At 36.1% G+C, this 11520-nt stretch overlaps 2 protein-coding genes across 6 annotated transcripts; both read right to left on the bottom strand.

Moving 5' to 3' along the window:
- Nucleotides 1–226: 226 nt before the first annotated feature.
- Nucleotides 227–3737, bottom strand: LOC129320191 (pyruvate kinase, cytosolic isozyme). 4 transcript variants are annotated; one of them, XM_054965461.1, is made up of 4 exons: nt 3593–3737; nt 2947–3226; nt 1797–2258; nt 227–1254 (listed from the first exon to the last, which is right to left on the bottom strand). In XM_054965461.1, exons 2-4 carry the CDS (start codon nt 3202–3204, stop codon nt 442–444), a joined length of 1533 nt encoding a protein of 510 aa, XP_054821436.1. In that variant the 5' UTR covers nt 3205–3226; nt 3593–3737; the 3' UTR covers nt 227–441. The 4 variants fall into 4 exon arrangements, with proteins under 4 accessions (XP_054821436.1, XP_054821437.1, XP_054821435.1 ...); XM_054965462.1 differs by having other exon boundaries at nt 3525–3670; XM_054965460.1 differs by having other exon boundaries at nt 3452–3593.
- Nucleotides 3738–6124: 2387 nt separating this feature from the next.
- LOC129319506 (prefoldin subunit 3) lies at nt 6125–10898 on the bottom strand. Of its 2 annotated transcripts, none has more exons than XM_054964608.1 (6): nt 10637–10898; nt 9607–9664; nt 9190–9261; nt 7422–7541; nt 7221–7334; nt 6125–6458 (listed from the first exon to the last, which is right to left on the bottom strand). In XM_054964608.1, exons 1-6 carry the CDS (start codon nt 10789–10791, stop codon nt 6384–6386), a joined length of 594 nt encoding a protein of 197 aa, XP_054820583.1. In that variant the 5' UTR covers nt 10792–10898; the 3' UTR covers nt 6125–6383. The 2 variants fall into 2 exon arrangements, with proteins under 2 accessions (XP_054820583.1, XP_054820585.1); XM_054964610.1 differs by having other exon boundaries at nt 7221–7322; nt 10637–10894.
- Between the last annotated feature and the right edge of the window lie 622 nt (nt 10899–11520).

The following is an 11520-nucleotide window of genomic DNA, read 5'->3' as shown; positions in this document are numbered from 1 at the left end:
TTCTTTTCATCCATGCTTATTTCCAAATTTTCATTTTGTTGAAAATCTTGAGCCTGCCAATGCGTAATCTCAGAGAATAACCTGATAAAACCATTTTAAATCAGGGGCAAACTAGACATTTCAACTTGACATCCCCAATGTATCATGTGGCTTCAAGCAAACCAAACAACGAAATCCAATCGACTCCCTAATTTTCCCTCTAATCCAATTTCCAGAAAAATGAACGAATTATAAAGAGTGCAGGTTTTTTATTTTCAATACCAGGCTCAAATAGAAAGGTATTCATCCCACTACACAGAGAACACCAGAAACAATTCAGTCTAAAGCTGAAAAATTAATTCTCCATTTTCCAGGCAGAGCTTAAAAGAACAAAAAGCCAAAAATGTAATTTAGGCATCAGCGCCTCCAAGGCAAGGCAAAGCCTTCTTCATAGCATATGCATCACTTCACAATGCAAATCTTTATAACAGAGGCAGCGCCAATGCGATGTAAAGCAACAACTGCGTCACCAGGCTTGCAAAGGCCCCTTTCTATTGCAGATTTCAAAGCAGCTTCCAGAATCACCTCAGTGGATTCTGCATCCGTAGCTTTTGCAGATCCCTCGGCCAACAAAGGAATCAAGCCTCTGTATATTAAGCTATGCCTTGCTGGTGTTTCATCGCTGCAAGTCCAATCAAATGAGTCTGTTGTCAAAACTGGCACTACGACTGACATGATTGGCACGGCCGGCCTGTACTTGGCGACTAACTTGGCTGTAGTCCCACCTCGAGTCAGCACAACAATGAGTTTTGCTTTGGCCTTGTTAGCGGTGCGGACAGCAGATGAAGCAAGGCTTTCCAAAGGACTCATAGGCAGAGGGGTAGCCCTTATCATCTCTTTGAAAATTGCACCATAGTCAAGAGAAGATTCTGCTTCAATGCAAATTCGTGCCATGATTTTCACGGCAATTTCAGGGTAAGCCCCAGCTGCACTTTCACCACTGAGCATGACACAGTCTGTTCCATCAAGAACAGCATTAGCTACATCAGTTGCTTCAGCTCGTGTTGGCCGGGGAGACTTAATCATAGATTCAAGCATCTGGGTAGCAGTGACCACAGGTTTGCCTGCGAGATTACACTTGTATATCATCATTTTCTGTGCCAGAAAAATCTTTTCAACTGGGATCTCCATTCCAAGATCACCACGTGCCACCATGAATGCATCAGTCTCACGCAAAATTTCATCAAAATTTATAACCCCCTCCTGATTCTCAACCTTGGAGTATCACGAGATCATATGGAAAAATGAACAAAAAAGTCAGGACTTCCAAATTAAACAGCACAAAAGCTGGTGAGTGAAAATGAATATCTAAATTCTTAATAACTCAAACAAGGGAAGCATAGGGAAGAGTAATGTAATGCTAGAGGCCCTGCCACATGTCTCAATATTTTTTTTTTAAACAAAAATCCAGTATGATTCATCTGAAAGATGTCTAGAAGTCAACAAACTAGTCAAAGACAGTTACCTTCCCTTTCCTTTTGATGAATATTAAGGTGGTGGGAAAGTGATAAGAACGTGGGGGCTCCAAACACTAGTCTGAGTTTTTGAAGCCACTTAACCAATAAGAATTCCACTTCCACATGACATAACAAACAATGTCGATTCTAACAATGAGCAAAGCATAAAAGTTGAGGAAATTAAACAGTGCTTTCCAGAGAAATCACATACAAGTAAATAAAAAAGTCGCCCCCAACACAAAAAGGACTAAAGTTTGTTTTTTGGGAAGATAGACAATGAATGCAACATAATAGTAATACCTTTGACATCAACATGATATGCTTTGCATGTGGCCCCAGGACCTTACGAACAGTAACAAGATCTGAGCCTTTGCGAACAAATGAAAGAGCAATCATGTCAATCTTATTAGGGACACCCCATCCAAGAATATCCTCTTTATCCTTCTCTGTGAGAGTGGGAAGTTCTACCACAACACCAGGAAGATTAACATTTTTCCTCTCACCAAGCATTGACGTGTTTTCACAGCGACATCTAACAGTACCCGCATCAGGGTTACAAGATAAGACACTGAGGCTGATTGTTCCATCAGCGCACAATATGACATTTCCAGGCTTCAAGTGAACGGGCAGTTTCTTATAACTCATTGATATCATTTCCTGATCCCCCTTGATGTCATAATCAGTAGTTATGGTGATTTCCTGCCCTTCCTGAAGCTGAATAGGTTTCCCACCCTTGAGAAAACCAGTCCTTATCTCAGGTCCCTACAGGAATACAGTCAAAAGACATATGCAGAATGGTTAATAAAAGAGAATGGGGATAGCAGAATGGAGAGAACGAGATATCTTCCGCAAACAAGATAATTACAAAGCAAAAAAGGAAAAAAAAATTATCCTACAAGCGTTACACGCGGAAAAATATAATACCAAATAATTGGACTTCGCCAAAATCACATTTATGGCATGACAATTTGTCTATTATAATGAATGAGGACTTTTTCTCACCAGAAAGCAAACACAACACAAGCTGGGAGCTGTCACTTTTGCAGTGGAAGCTCATTATCTGACATCTATAAGAAAACAATTAAGTAGTTCTAGGATGACTCTTATAGTAAACGTAGGAAACAAAAACAGAGAAGAAAAAGTAGGTCCACCAAATAAGTAATTGACACGAGAGATTTAGGGAATGTTACAACCAAATCGAGTATATATAGAAAATTCTAAACGAAGGGGGAAAAAAAAAGTCTTACACATCAAAAAGAAAACTACTGCAAGAAATTAATAGGAACTAATACACACGTCCTAGACCTTATTCAAGGAAGTAGAGCCACATATGCAGGCGGTATTTGAGTTCAAGCTTTCAAACTTCACGGCTTGAGGGAAGGAAAAGTAGTTAACAATTTGCAAACACAAACATTGAAGAGCACCAAAATATGAAGTTAAGAGGAATAACCTTCGTGTCAAGCATGACAGCACATAATATTCCAGTGTTAGCCATCGCGGTCCTGAGATTGTTCAAGGTCTCCTGATGATAATCGTGCGTGCCATGAGAAAAATTGAAACGTGCGACGTTCATCCCAGCCCTGAGCAGCTTCTCGATCATTTCTACAGATCGAGAAGCCGGACCCAACGTGCAGACAATCTTAGTCTTCGGAACACGCCCATCGTTGGGCAGCTCCTTCAAAATCCCCTCGATGTCAATGTTCGCCATTCTTCGTCAATCAATCCGCTTCCTACACAAAAACCCAAATACGGAATCAGCACAACAAAAAAACAACCCAGAAACCCCAGATCGATTCTAAGTAAACAAAAATAATCAGAGGCACGTGATGCGATAGGGAAGTAAATAAGTACAACAAACAAACCAGATAAGGGTACGAGTTGAAGGAATTCCAGATGGGAGAAGAAGGGAAATGGAAATCGAAAGAGATACTGAGGGCTAGAGACAATGACTTTACCCTTTGAGAAAATGCTAAAACGTGTAAAGATTACAGATGATGGGATTAGAATACTGAAGCTTATGAGGAATACCTAATGGCTCGGCGATGCAGAGCCAATCACTCGCTCACTCACCACCCTTTCTCGGATGAAAGACTCACCTAACTCGGCTGGTTTGGTGAAGCCCAATTTGTAACCTCTGTATCGGTCTTCGAGGGAGTGAGTCTGTGTGCTTTTGCTTGGCTGACCGCAAAAAGGAAAACGATGAAACAACGGGTCCTCTAGGTGGAAAGGTCACATCGACACGTTCTCACATAAACGACGCCGTTTTGCCTTCAGTCATCCAAGAATTAGAGTTATTCCCATGTTTTATTTATTATATCTTTAATTATAATTTTAACCATTAATTTTGCAGTATAATATTCAGTTAGTTAGGCTTATTCATGAAGGTTTATATGAGTTAAAATTAATTCATTGTCATTTAAACTTTACAAAAACATCAAAGATAATTCATTATTAACAAGAGAGTTGTTTAGTTTTTCATAATGTAACTGATTAATGCTCTAATCTCAAATGCTCAAATAAAATTATCTCTAACAAAAAATTATATGCATGTAATAAAAAAAGGGAAAAATTAATTAGAAAGGCATGAAATGAGTGTAGAAAGAAATTATTGGGAATGACCATAACAGTGATTCAAAGGAAGCATATGCGAATAGAGGATGCGAATCCAAAGCAAATGGGCAGAGTTGGGATTTGGGAATATAAAATAAGACTGTGGGTCGATGCTTTTCATTTACCGGCGTGTTCTTGTTCTGTGGGCGCCTCTAGACTTTTCACATTCCATTCCCACGCAAACACAATTCCACTTCTCGGCCTTAGAAACGGACTCTTGAATCCTCAAACAATGAAACCGCCACCAACTTGTGTTTGGTTAGGGGTGGGATGATATTTTGCTGCTTTCCAGGCAAAATTATTCTCACATTGTTTTCATTCATCGAGACTAATGATTACACTTTGGGTTTTTTCGAAACTATAAAGTTTAAGCGGATTGGATTCTTAAGCCTCGCTAATGTCAGGTATGCATCCAAACTTAAAAAATTCAGGTACACATGTATATACAAATCGCTCATTAATAAAGTGTTTGTATTAATAATAAAATTTGATCTAAGGATACTATGAATTATGAATTAAATTTTTATAAATTAAATTAACATTTATTGCTTAAGACGAGTTTAGGATGCTAACAAAAACAAACTATTTTCAAAAGGCCTAATTTTGGCCCCAATCCATTTGACCTCGTTGTATGTTAAATGATCCAACTAATCAACTTCCCACTTCTCCCAAGAAAGAATAATAGCTAAGTTTTAAAATACTAAATTAATTACAACAAAGTGTTTGGTAAAATTGTTTTTAGACAAATGAATTATAAATATTGATTCAAATAAATATAATAAAAATTAAAGTTATATTTTGAGAGTTATATTTGAAACTTAAATGCCTTATCTACAATTAAAACTCCTAAATTCTACAATTACTTAAATTTGTTTTTATTTCATTTTTCAAAAAAAAATCAGACCTAATTATTATAAATTCAATCATCTAAGACTTAATTATCATTCTCCATGCTTTAAAACTTATGAATCAGGATATGAAGTTTTGACTATTAAATGTGCTCTTATTACCCTTCTTTTAAGCGATCAATTGATTCCACAACTCATATACTTAGGTGTCAATATAGGATTTGAACACTGGATCTCATGCTCTTATTACCTAAACTAATTTTGAGGGACTATTGAATCAGTTGTCTTGGGAAGAAAAAAACATATTAATAACATCTCAATTTTTTTTGTTTTAAAAGAATAATTTTAGAAATTATAATATAAAATAATTTAGGGAGTGAGCACATAATGACGTTGGCAGTTTCCATATTACAACGTCATTGTATATTAAAAGACATGTTTGCCTGGACGCTTTTTAGGCGTGCACCACCACTGTTCTCTAATTTTTTTTTTTTCTAATGATAAAAGGACAAGCATATGTTAAAATATTTAATAAAATAAAAAAGAAATACAATTTACAAGTCCCAAAGCCACTAAGCAGAAATTTAGGGGTTCCTACAAATTGAAAGTAACGAAATTTTTATATCATGTGATACATGAAATAGGTGATGAATTGGGAGAACATGAGAGAATTACAAACAAGCATCAAATAAGTTTCAACATGCAGATGGATGGCATGTAAATGCTAGAGGGTGAAATGTAAATGGGAGTGTGGGACTACAGAGATAATTAATTTCCTTATTTATGAGTTATTTGTAATTCTCCCAAAAATGTTCTAAAAAAATTGAGAATTTGAAAAGAAAATGAAAAAAGAAGGAAATTGAAAAAACAAAATTATAATTAGTGTATCTTATAAAGAAAGACTACATTTTTTGCCACAATACTAGAATTTGGACCAACAGTACAAACTACCAGCTAATTATAAAATTAAATTAAAAAAAACGATCGTTAATGTGATGTGTAAAAAACTAAAAATAGAAGCTTCAGTGGGTCCCTTAACCAGTTATAACCTGTTGATTCCTCCACTCGTCAAGAAGTTGTAGTTGAAAAACAGATTACTCAGATAGTTAACACTAGCATCCACTCCAGATTTTAAACAAGCAGATCAAATTGCGGATAGAAAATCTACCATGATCAAACCAAACAATAAATATGTTCATATACCTAAATGTGGTATTACACAAGTGTTACAGAGCCCTTAATTTAAACCTAAATACTTCAAAACTGGTTCCTAACTTCAGCACAATGAACCAGAGTGAAACCAGAATCAGGAACAAAAGCCAGGAAGACCCAATCACCTATGGAAGATGATGACCAGCTAGAAAGATAACTCAACTCAAAAGGGTAAGCATTGGATCCATACACAAGTAAACTCTCTCTTTCAAGAATCTTAAGCAGTTGTGGCAGTGGCTTGTCGAATTCTCCTTTGATGCACATCCCAATTATACACTCGAGCAATTGTTACCTGATCAAATTTAGATGAACTATATTGTATCATGAAAACTATGTGAAGTTTTGTTGATAAATATAGTCAGCCAGAAATGGACAGCAAAAGGAGCTTAAGGAGTTGTACATGCATATAAAACATTGTGAATGATAAGTAGATATCATAGTATTCTGCCTTCGAGAGAGAATAAAAAGAAATGGACAGAATTTGTGGGGCTATTGAAGATAAGAAATATCGTAATACAGAATTAGAGACCATGTTTATAGAGAAGTTAATAAATGTGCCAAATGGTTTGCCAATCAGGCATCCCATGATATTCTTGATTTGAAGATTTTGCACGATCCATCTTAGGATGTAGAAATTTCTTAATTTCTGATATAACTTAATTTTGTTGTTTCTTGTACGGATTTTTCCATGGCCTTCAATTATTTAAAAAAAAAAAAGAATTTGTGAGGCTACCATTAGTAAAAAAATTTCGTCTCAAATTTGGGGATTGAAAATAAATGAAAATGCGGTATCAACGTCCACGCTTACATGGTTTTCATTAATATAAATTTTCAGTTCCACTACCAAGAATAACCAGTGAAATTAAACCTCTCTCTCACAATTCTTACTAGTTTATGTTTTCCCTCTCTTACTAAGCCACCCTAAGGACAGTAATGGCACCGAATGGCTTGGGTCCTGGCCACCCAATATAAGTCCAGCGCCCGCAACATATATTTTTCCTGAGGTGACTGCTCTAAAAAAAGATATAGAGGACTTCACAATTAGAAATCCAACCTGAGTCACTGTCACCTGATCCCTTAGGAATTGCAGATCGGTAATAAGAACTTCTAAACTGGCTTTAGCATTTTCCAAGTTCTTTTGTAGAAGCCTAGTAGCCTGCACCAAAAACTAACAGTAATTTTAAGTCCAGAAAAATGTATTCAAATAGACATGAGAGAGATAAAATAATAACGTATAAAATTAACAGTCAAAGACCTCGTCTAATGAATATTCCAACATCACATTTGCTCCAAGCCATAAACACACAGAGTCAGTTTCCTCAATGCGAGCACGTGAATATATGCCTTCACAGACTTCAAAATCAGCAATAAGTTCCTGCAGTTATGCACACTGTCAGGAATACAGCACCAAGTTCATTACATGAGCAGGTAACTATCTACAAGATGATAAAAAGGCAAACAATAGTTACATGAAGGTTACCTAACACAGATGTGAAACCAGATAGAGAGAAAGAATGACAGTCGTGACATAAGATGCAATTGAGTTTTTGACTATTATACCCTATCAATATCAAATTTCTGGTGAACAAGCACAGGGTATATAACATTGCATTCTATCACGGCATTACTGTTTGGAATTAGGTTCCAGAAAAATAAACAAACACGTTCAGTTTTTCCCCTAAACAAAAGCTAACATGCTGTACATAGCATTCAAATCACTTACCATGTCCTTTTGATGACTTTGTATGGACTGGACTCCTGAGGAATTAAAATGCATCTTAAGTTTTACCCTTTACTACTCTGACCTCTCTTGTTTACTGTGTACAGGCAGCAAGAGCACCGACCGATGGAGACCAGGTATTTCGGGTACCTTTCTATGGTTCATTTTGTGCATTTGTTCTCTGCTTGTTATTTCATTTAGTCTTATATATATCGTTGCCCCTCCTTGGCCTCCTTACTTTCTTTCAGGACAGGATTTACGTATGCAACAATATTGATTATACTGAAAGGCCCTTCAGACACTCATATTGGGTACATATGCTAATAACTCCATTTTGATTGAAACATACGCCAAGAACAAGAGTAAATTAAAAAGCCTTGTGTCATCTATAAGATAAGAGCAGTAGGCTTTTATTCTTCTCTGTAATTACCACAATGAGCCAAATCCAAAGGTAAAACCCCAACGGGCATATTATCCTTTACCATGGATATGCTTCAAGCAAATAGCGAGCTCAATACAAGAATCTCATTGCTTAAGTATGTCTACAGCTGCTGAGAGGGGGAACCAAGAAGAACCATAACACAATAAGGTTAAAGATACATGTCCAAAAACATAAACCTAGTCATCTGATTGAGATTAAGAATCCTTTATCGTGGGCTGTCTATTGACGGATGCCAAAAAATTAGAACTATGTCTAACCATGAAGATGGGAAAGAGATCAGTTGAATGCAATAAACTATAACGTCAACAGCAAAGAAGGATAATAACAAACTCTAAACAAGAAATCATGGCATTATTGCTTGCTTGTTCTCACTCTCTACCCCTTATCTAATATGATTTTTACATAAAAAGAAGCTGAGAAATCAGTTATTCACCCAGAAGGTATAAATGTTGGAGCAGTCATTACATACTTCTAGGGAACAAGGCAAACAATATGTGCATCAACAGAAAAAAGGTACTTAAGCTGTCTAATCTCATTAACATCTACTTCTCATTTTCCTTTAAGTCCAAGTTTCTTCAATCTAAACTAGAATACATGAAAAATATATAATGTGATTTTAACTGATAAAGAAGCAGCGAAAAAAGGAATACACAACAGGTATAGATTTCATAGCAGTAAGAGGTCATCACATATACATCCAGATCCAGGGCAACTCTACATGCATCAACAGAAAAAGGTGGCCTTTCTAATAGCTGTATAATCTGACGAATCACATCTATCTCATTTTCCTCAAACATGAAATCCAAGTTTCTTTAATCTAAACCGTAATACTTTACAGGTGAAAACAAACTGAAAACGAACCTCACCAGTACCCTTCTTAGCTTTCAATGTAGCAACAACTTCTAAGCACTTTTCAATATCTGGTATCTTTGCCTGAGAACAACCAAAAAAATATATCAGCAACAATGAAATCTTTTCTTGAACATATAAGAAAAAGGTAACAAAAACAACACTTGTAGTTTTCTGTGAATCAAGTTATATTGCTCACAGTTCACCTGAGGTATTCATACCCAATGAGCAGAAGCCTTAACCTCTAGTTGACATTAAAAAGTCAAATTGGCATATATTCCTACTTAATATAACAGTCTAAACAGTACACAGACTGCAAAATCTAGTTTGAAAAGGATAAGATATGAATCTTCATAGGTAGTAGAATATGACAGTTCATGCCATGGCAACATTATAAATATATAAAATTGTTTTAATGGGCATGAATACCTGAAGGTCCCTTTGCTGAGCAAGAAGCTTCATTTCAACTACTTTATATTGCTGTAGTCTGCAAAATTAAGTGCTAGGTCATCATTCATAAAGAAAATCATCAAATAATATTTGACTTCTACTATTTGAAATTTCCCTATGACGTATCTTAAATATTCAATATTGTTCTTCAATTCTAGACCATTGCCTCTGCGTCAACGTATTTTACAGTTACAGACCACCTGTACTAATACTCATTCCCTCTTATGCAATTAAAGATATCCCAACATTTGGATGAGAATCTGCATGCCTCTTCCCACCACCATCAATTACAAATTTGCATCAATATCTGTATTTCTCATATAAATGGCTGTCTAGTATGCAATATATAAAATATGAAAAGGAAAACTGAATGAGGGATGCGAGTGAAAAAATCCGTGCTCTACAAAAAAAAAAAAATTATTAGTATAAAATAATGGATAATTATTGTAGAGTAAAAATAAATGAAATGCATAACAGACCTCCCTATGCCCCTAAACCCCAATCCTTATCAAGTTTTTTGTCCAGCATTCATCTCAGCTATCAGTTTCATCCTATGGTCCAGATTGAAAAGTCATTCCCCCACATTAAAACATACTGATTAAGTTAATTGCACTCTTGCTCCACTACTATCTCCTCGTACAGTTGCTAAAATCCAATCTATACATCATGATCCTCCTATCCCAAATAATTACATTGAAGAAGTCTGACAACACGGAGTCAATAAGAGAGTAAATGTCTAAAACTCATTCCAGGGATCATACAGCAAAAATCACACAAGAGCAAGCAGATCTTCCAACCCTACTCCGCCAAAAGATTTAGCCCGTGAAGTCTCTAAGTACAGTTAGAAATCTCATAAGCATACGTGAAGCCATACCCAATACTCTATCACGGGCAACCAGAGCATAATCTACTAATCCGCAAAGGTATCAAAATCAAAGGTTCCGTTGACTAGTAATAGGGCATGAGACTTAGATAGAAAGAAGAGAGTGAAATAAAACAAAAGGAATACCTTTCTTGAAGGAAGGCAAGGGCGGAGTGGACATCGAGACCTGACTGTGTGAGATAAGTCTGAACATCCTCCACGAACTGAGCCCCAGGTATACCTCGTCGCTCCGTCACCATAGCAGATGAATCTGAAGCTGTTGATGACGAGGAAGAAGCCATTGTTCCCTCAAAAATATTCAGTCAACAACAAATCAGAGGCAAAAGAGGAGACGAACTGAAGCAGGTCAGGGAATGCAGTTGTAGTTCTGCTCTGGGTCTCTGTCTTTCCTCCCCAATTGTAAACGCCTTCGAGACGACAATCCTTCGTCGTCGTTTAGTATTGGACCCTCCTGCTTCATGGGCCCAATCTATCCTCCTTGCAAACTGTTATGGTTATCAATATCGAGGCCTTTTCTACAATATCGAGCCTTTGGATCAGGCCGGGTTCAAGCCCATGGTTCAATCCTTCGCATTAGATTTCAAGTATCGTGGAATGAGTAGTAACTTCATAAATCAGTGCTGCTGACGAGGTTATATCTAATGAAAAGAGTTAGCCCTTATAATTTAAAAAATTAAAGTTTAAATTTTCACTGAAAGAGGTGCTCGTGTGTAATGCTTGATAGTACCTTAAACAAAATTGTCTTCAATAAAAAAAATACTTGTGGAAAACGATAAATAAGCAAACAAGTTTTTGTTTTCTAAATAATTATTTAATTTTACTTTAATAATTAATACTCCTCTGTCTCATTTTATAAGACATTTATAAACAGTAACAGAGCCAAGATCTTGGGTTAAAAGGGACAAAACTAGGACCTTAGTACATGAAAAACATTTTTATCTTTTCAAAATTCATTAAATTTTTTTTTCTTTGTCTTTATTTCTTAATTTAACTTTTAATTGTAGATGCAG

This window comes from Prosopis cineraria, unplaced genomic scaffold (assembly GCF_029017545.1).
Source record: "Prosopis cineraria cultivar Desert tree isolate PC_DT_omini unplaced genomic scaffold, ASM2901754v1 PC9, whole genome shotgun sequence".
Taxonomy (NCBI): Eukaryota; Viridiplantae; Streptophyta; class Magnoliopsida; order Fabales; family Fabaceae; genus Prosopis; species Prosopis cineraria.
The sequence above is the reverse complement of the archived record's forward strand: the minus strand, read 5'-3'. Positions and strand labels throughout refer to the sequence as shown.

What these genes read in the sequence shown, in the direction of transcription:
- LOC129320191 (XM_054965461.1), bottom strand. Translation starts at nt 3,204, where the DNA reads ATGGCGAACATTGACATCGAGGGGATTTTGAAGGAGCTGCCCAACGAT. An exon ending in CTGTCATGCTTGACACGAAG is followed by an intron (nt 2,259 to 2,946) that starts GTTATTCCTCTT and finishes GTATTCCTGTAG; the next exon opens with GGACCTGAGATAAGGACTGG. An exon ending in ATATCATGTTGATGTCAAAG is followed by an intron (nt 1,255 to 1,796) that starts GTATTACTATTA and finishes TGATACTCCAAG; the next exon opens with GTTGAGAATCAGGAGGGGGT.
- LOC129319506 (XM_054964608.1), bottom strand. Translation starts at nt 10,791, where the DNA reads ATGGCTTCTTCCTCGTCATCAACAGCTTCAGATTCATCTGCTATGGTG. An exon ending in CTTGCCTTCCTTCAAGAAAG is followed by an intron (nt 9,665 to 10,636) that starts GTATTCCTTTTG and finishes TTAATTTTGCAG; the next exon opens with ACTACAGCAATATAAAGTAG. An exon ending in CTCAGCAAAGGGACCTTCAG is followed by an intron (nt 9,262 to 9,606) that starts GTATTCATGCCC and finishes GGTTGTTCTCAG; the next exon opens with GCAAAGATACCAGATATTGA.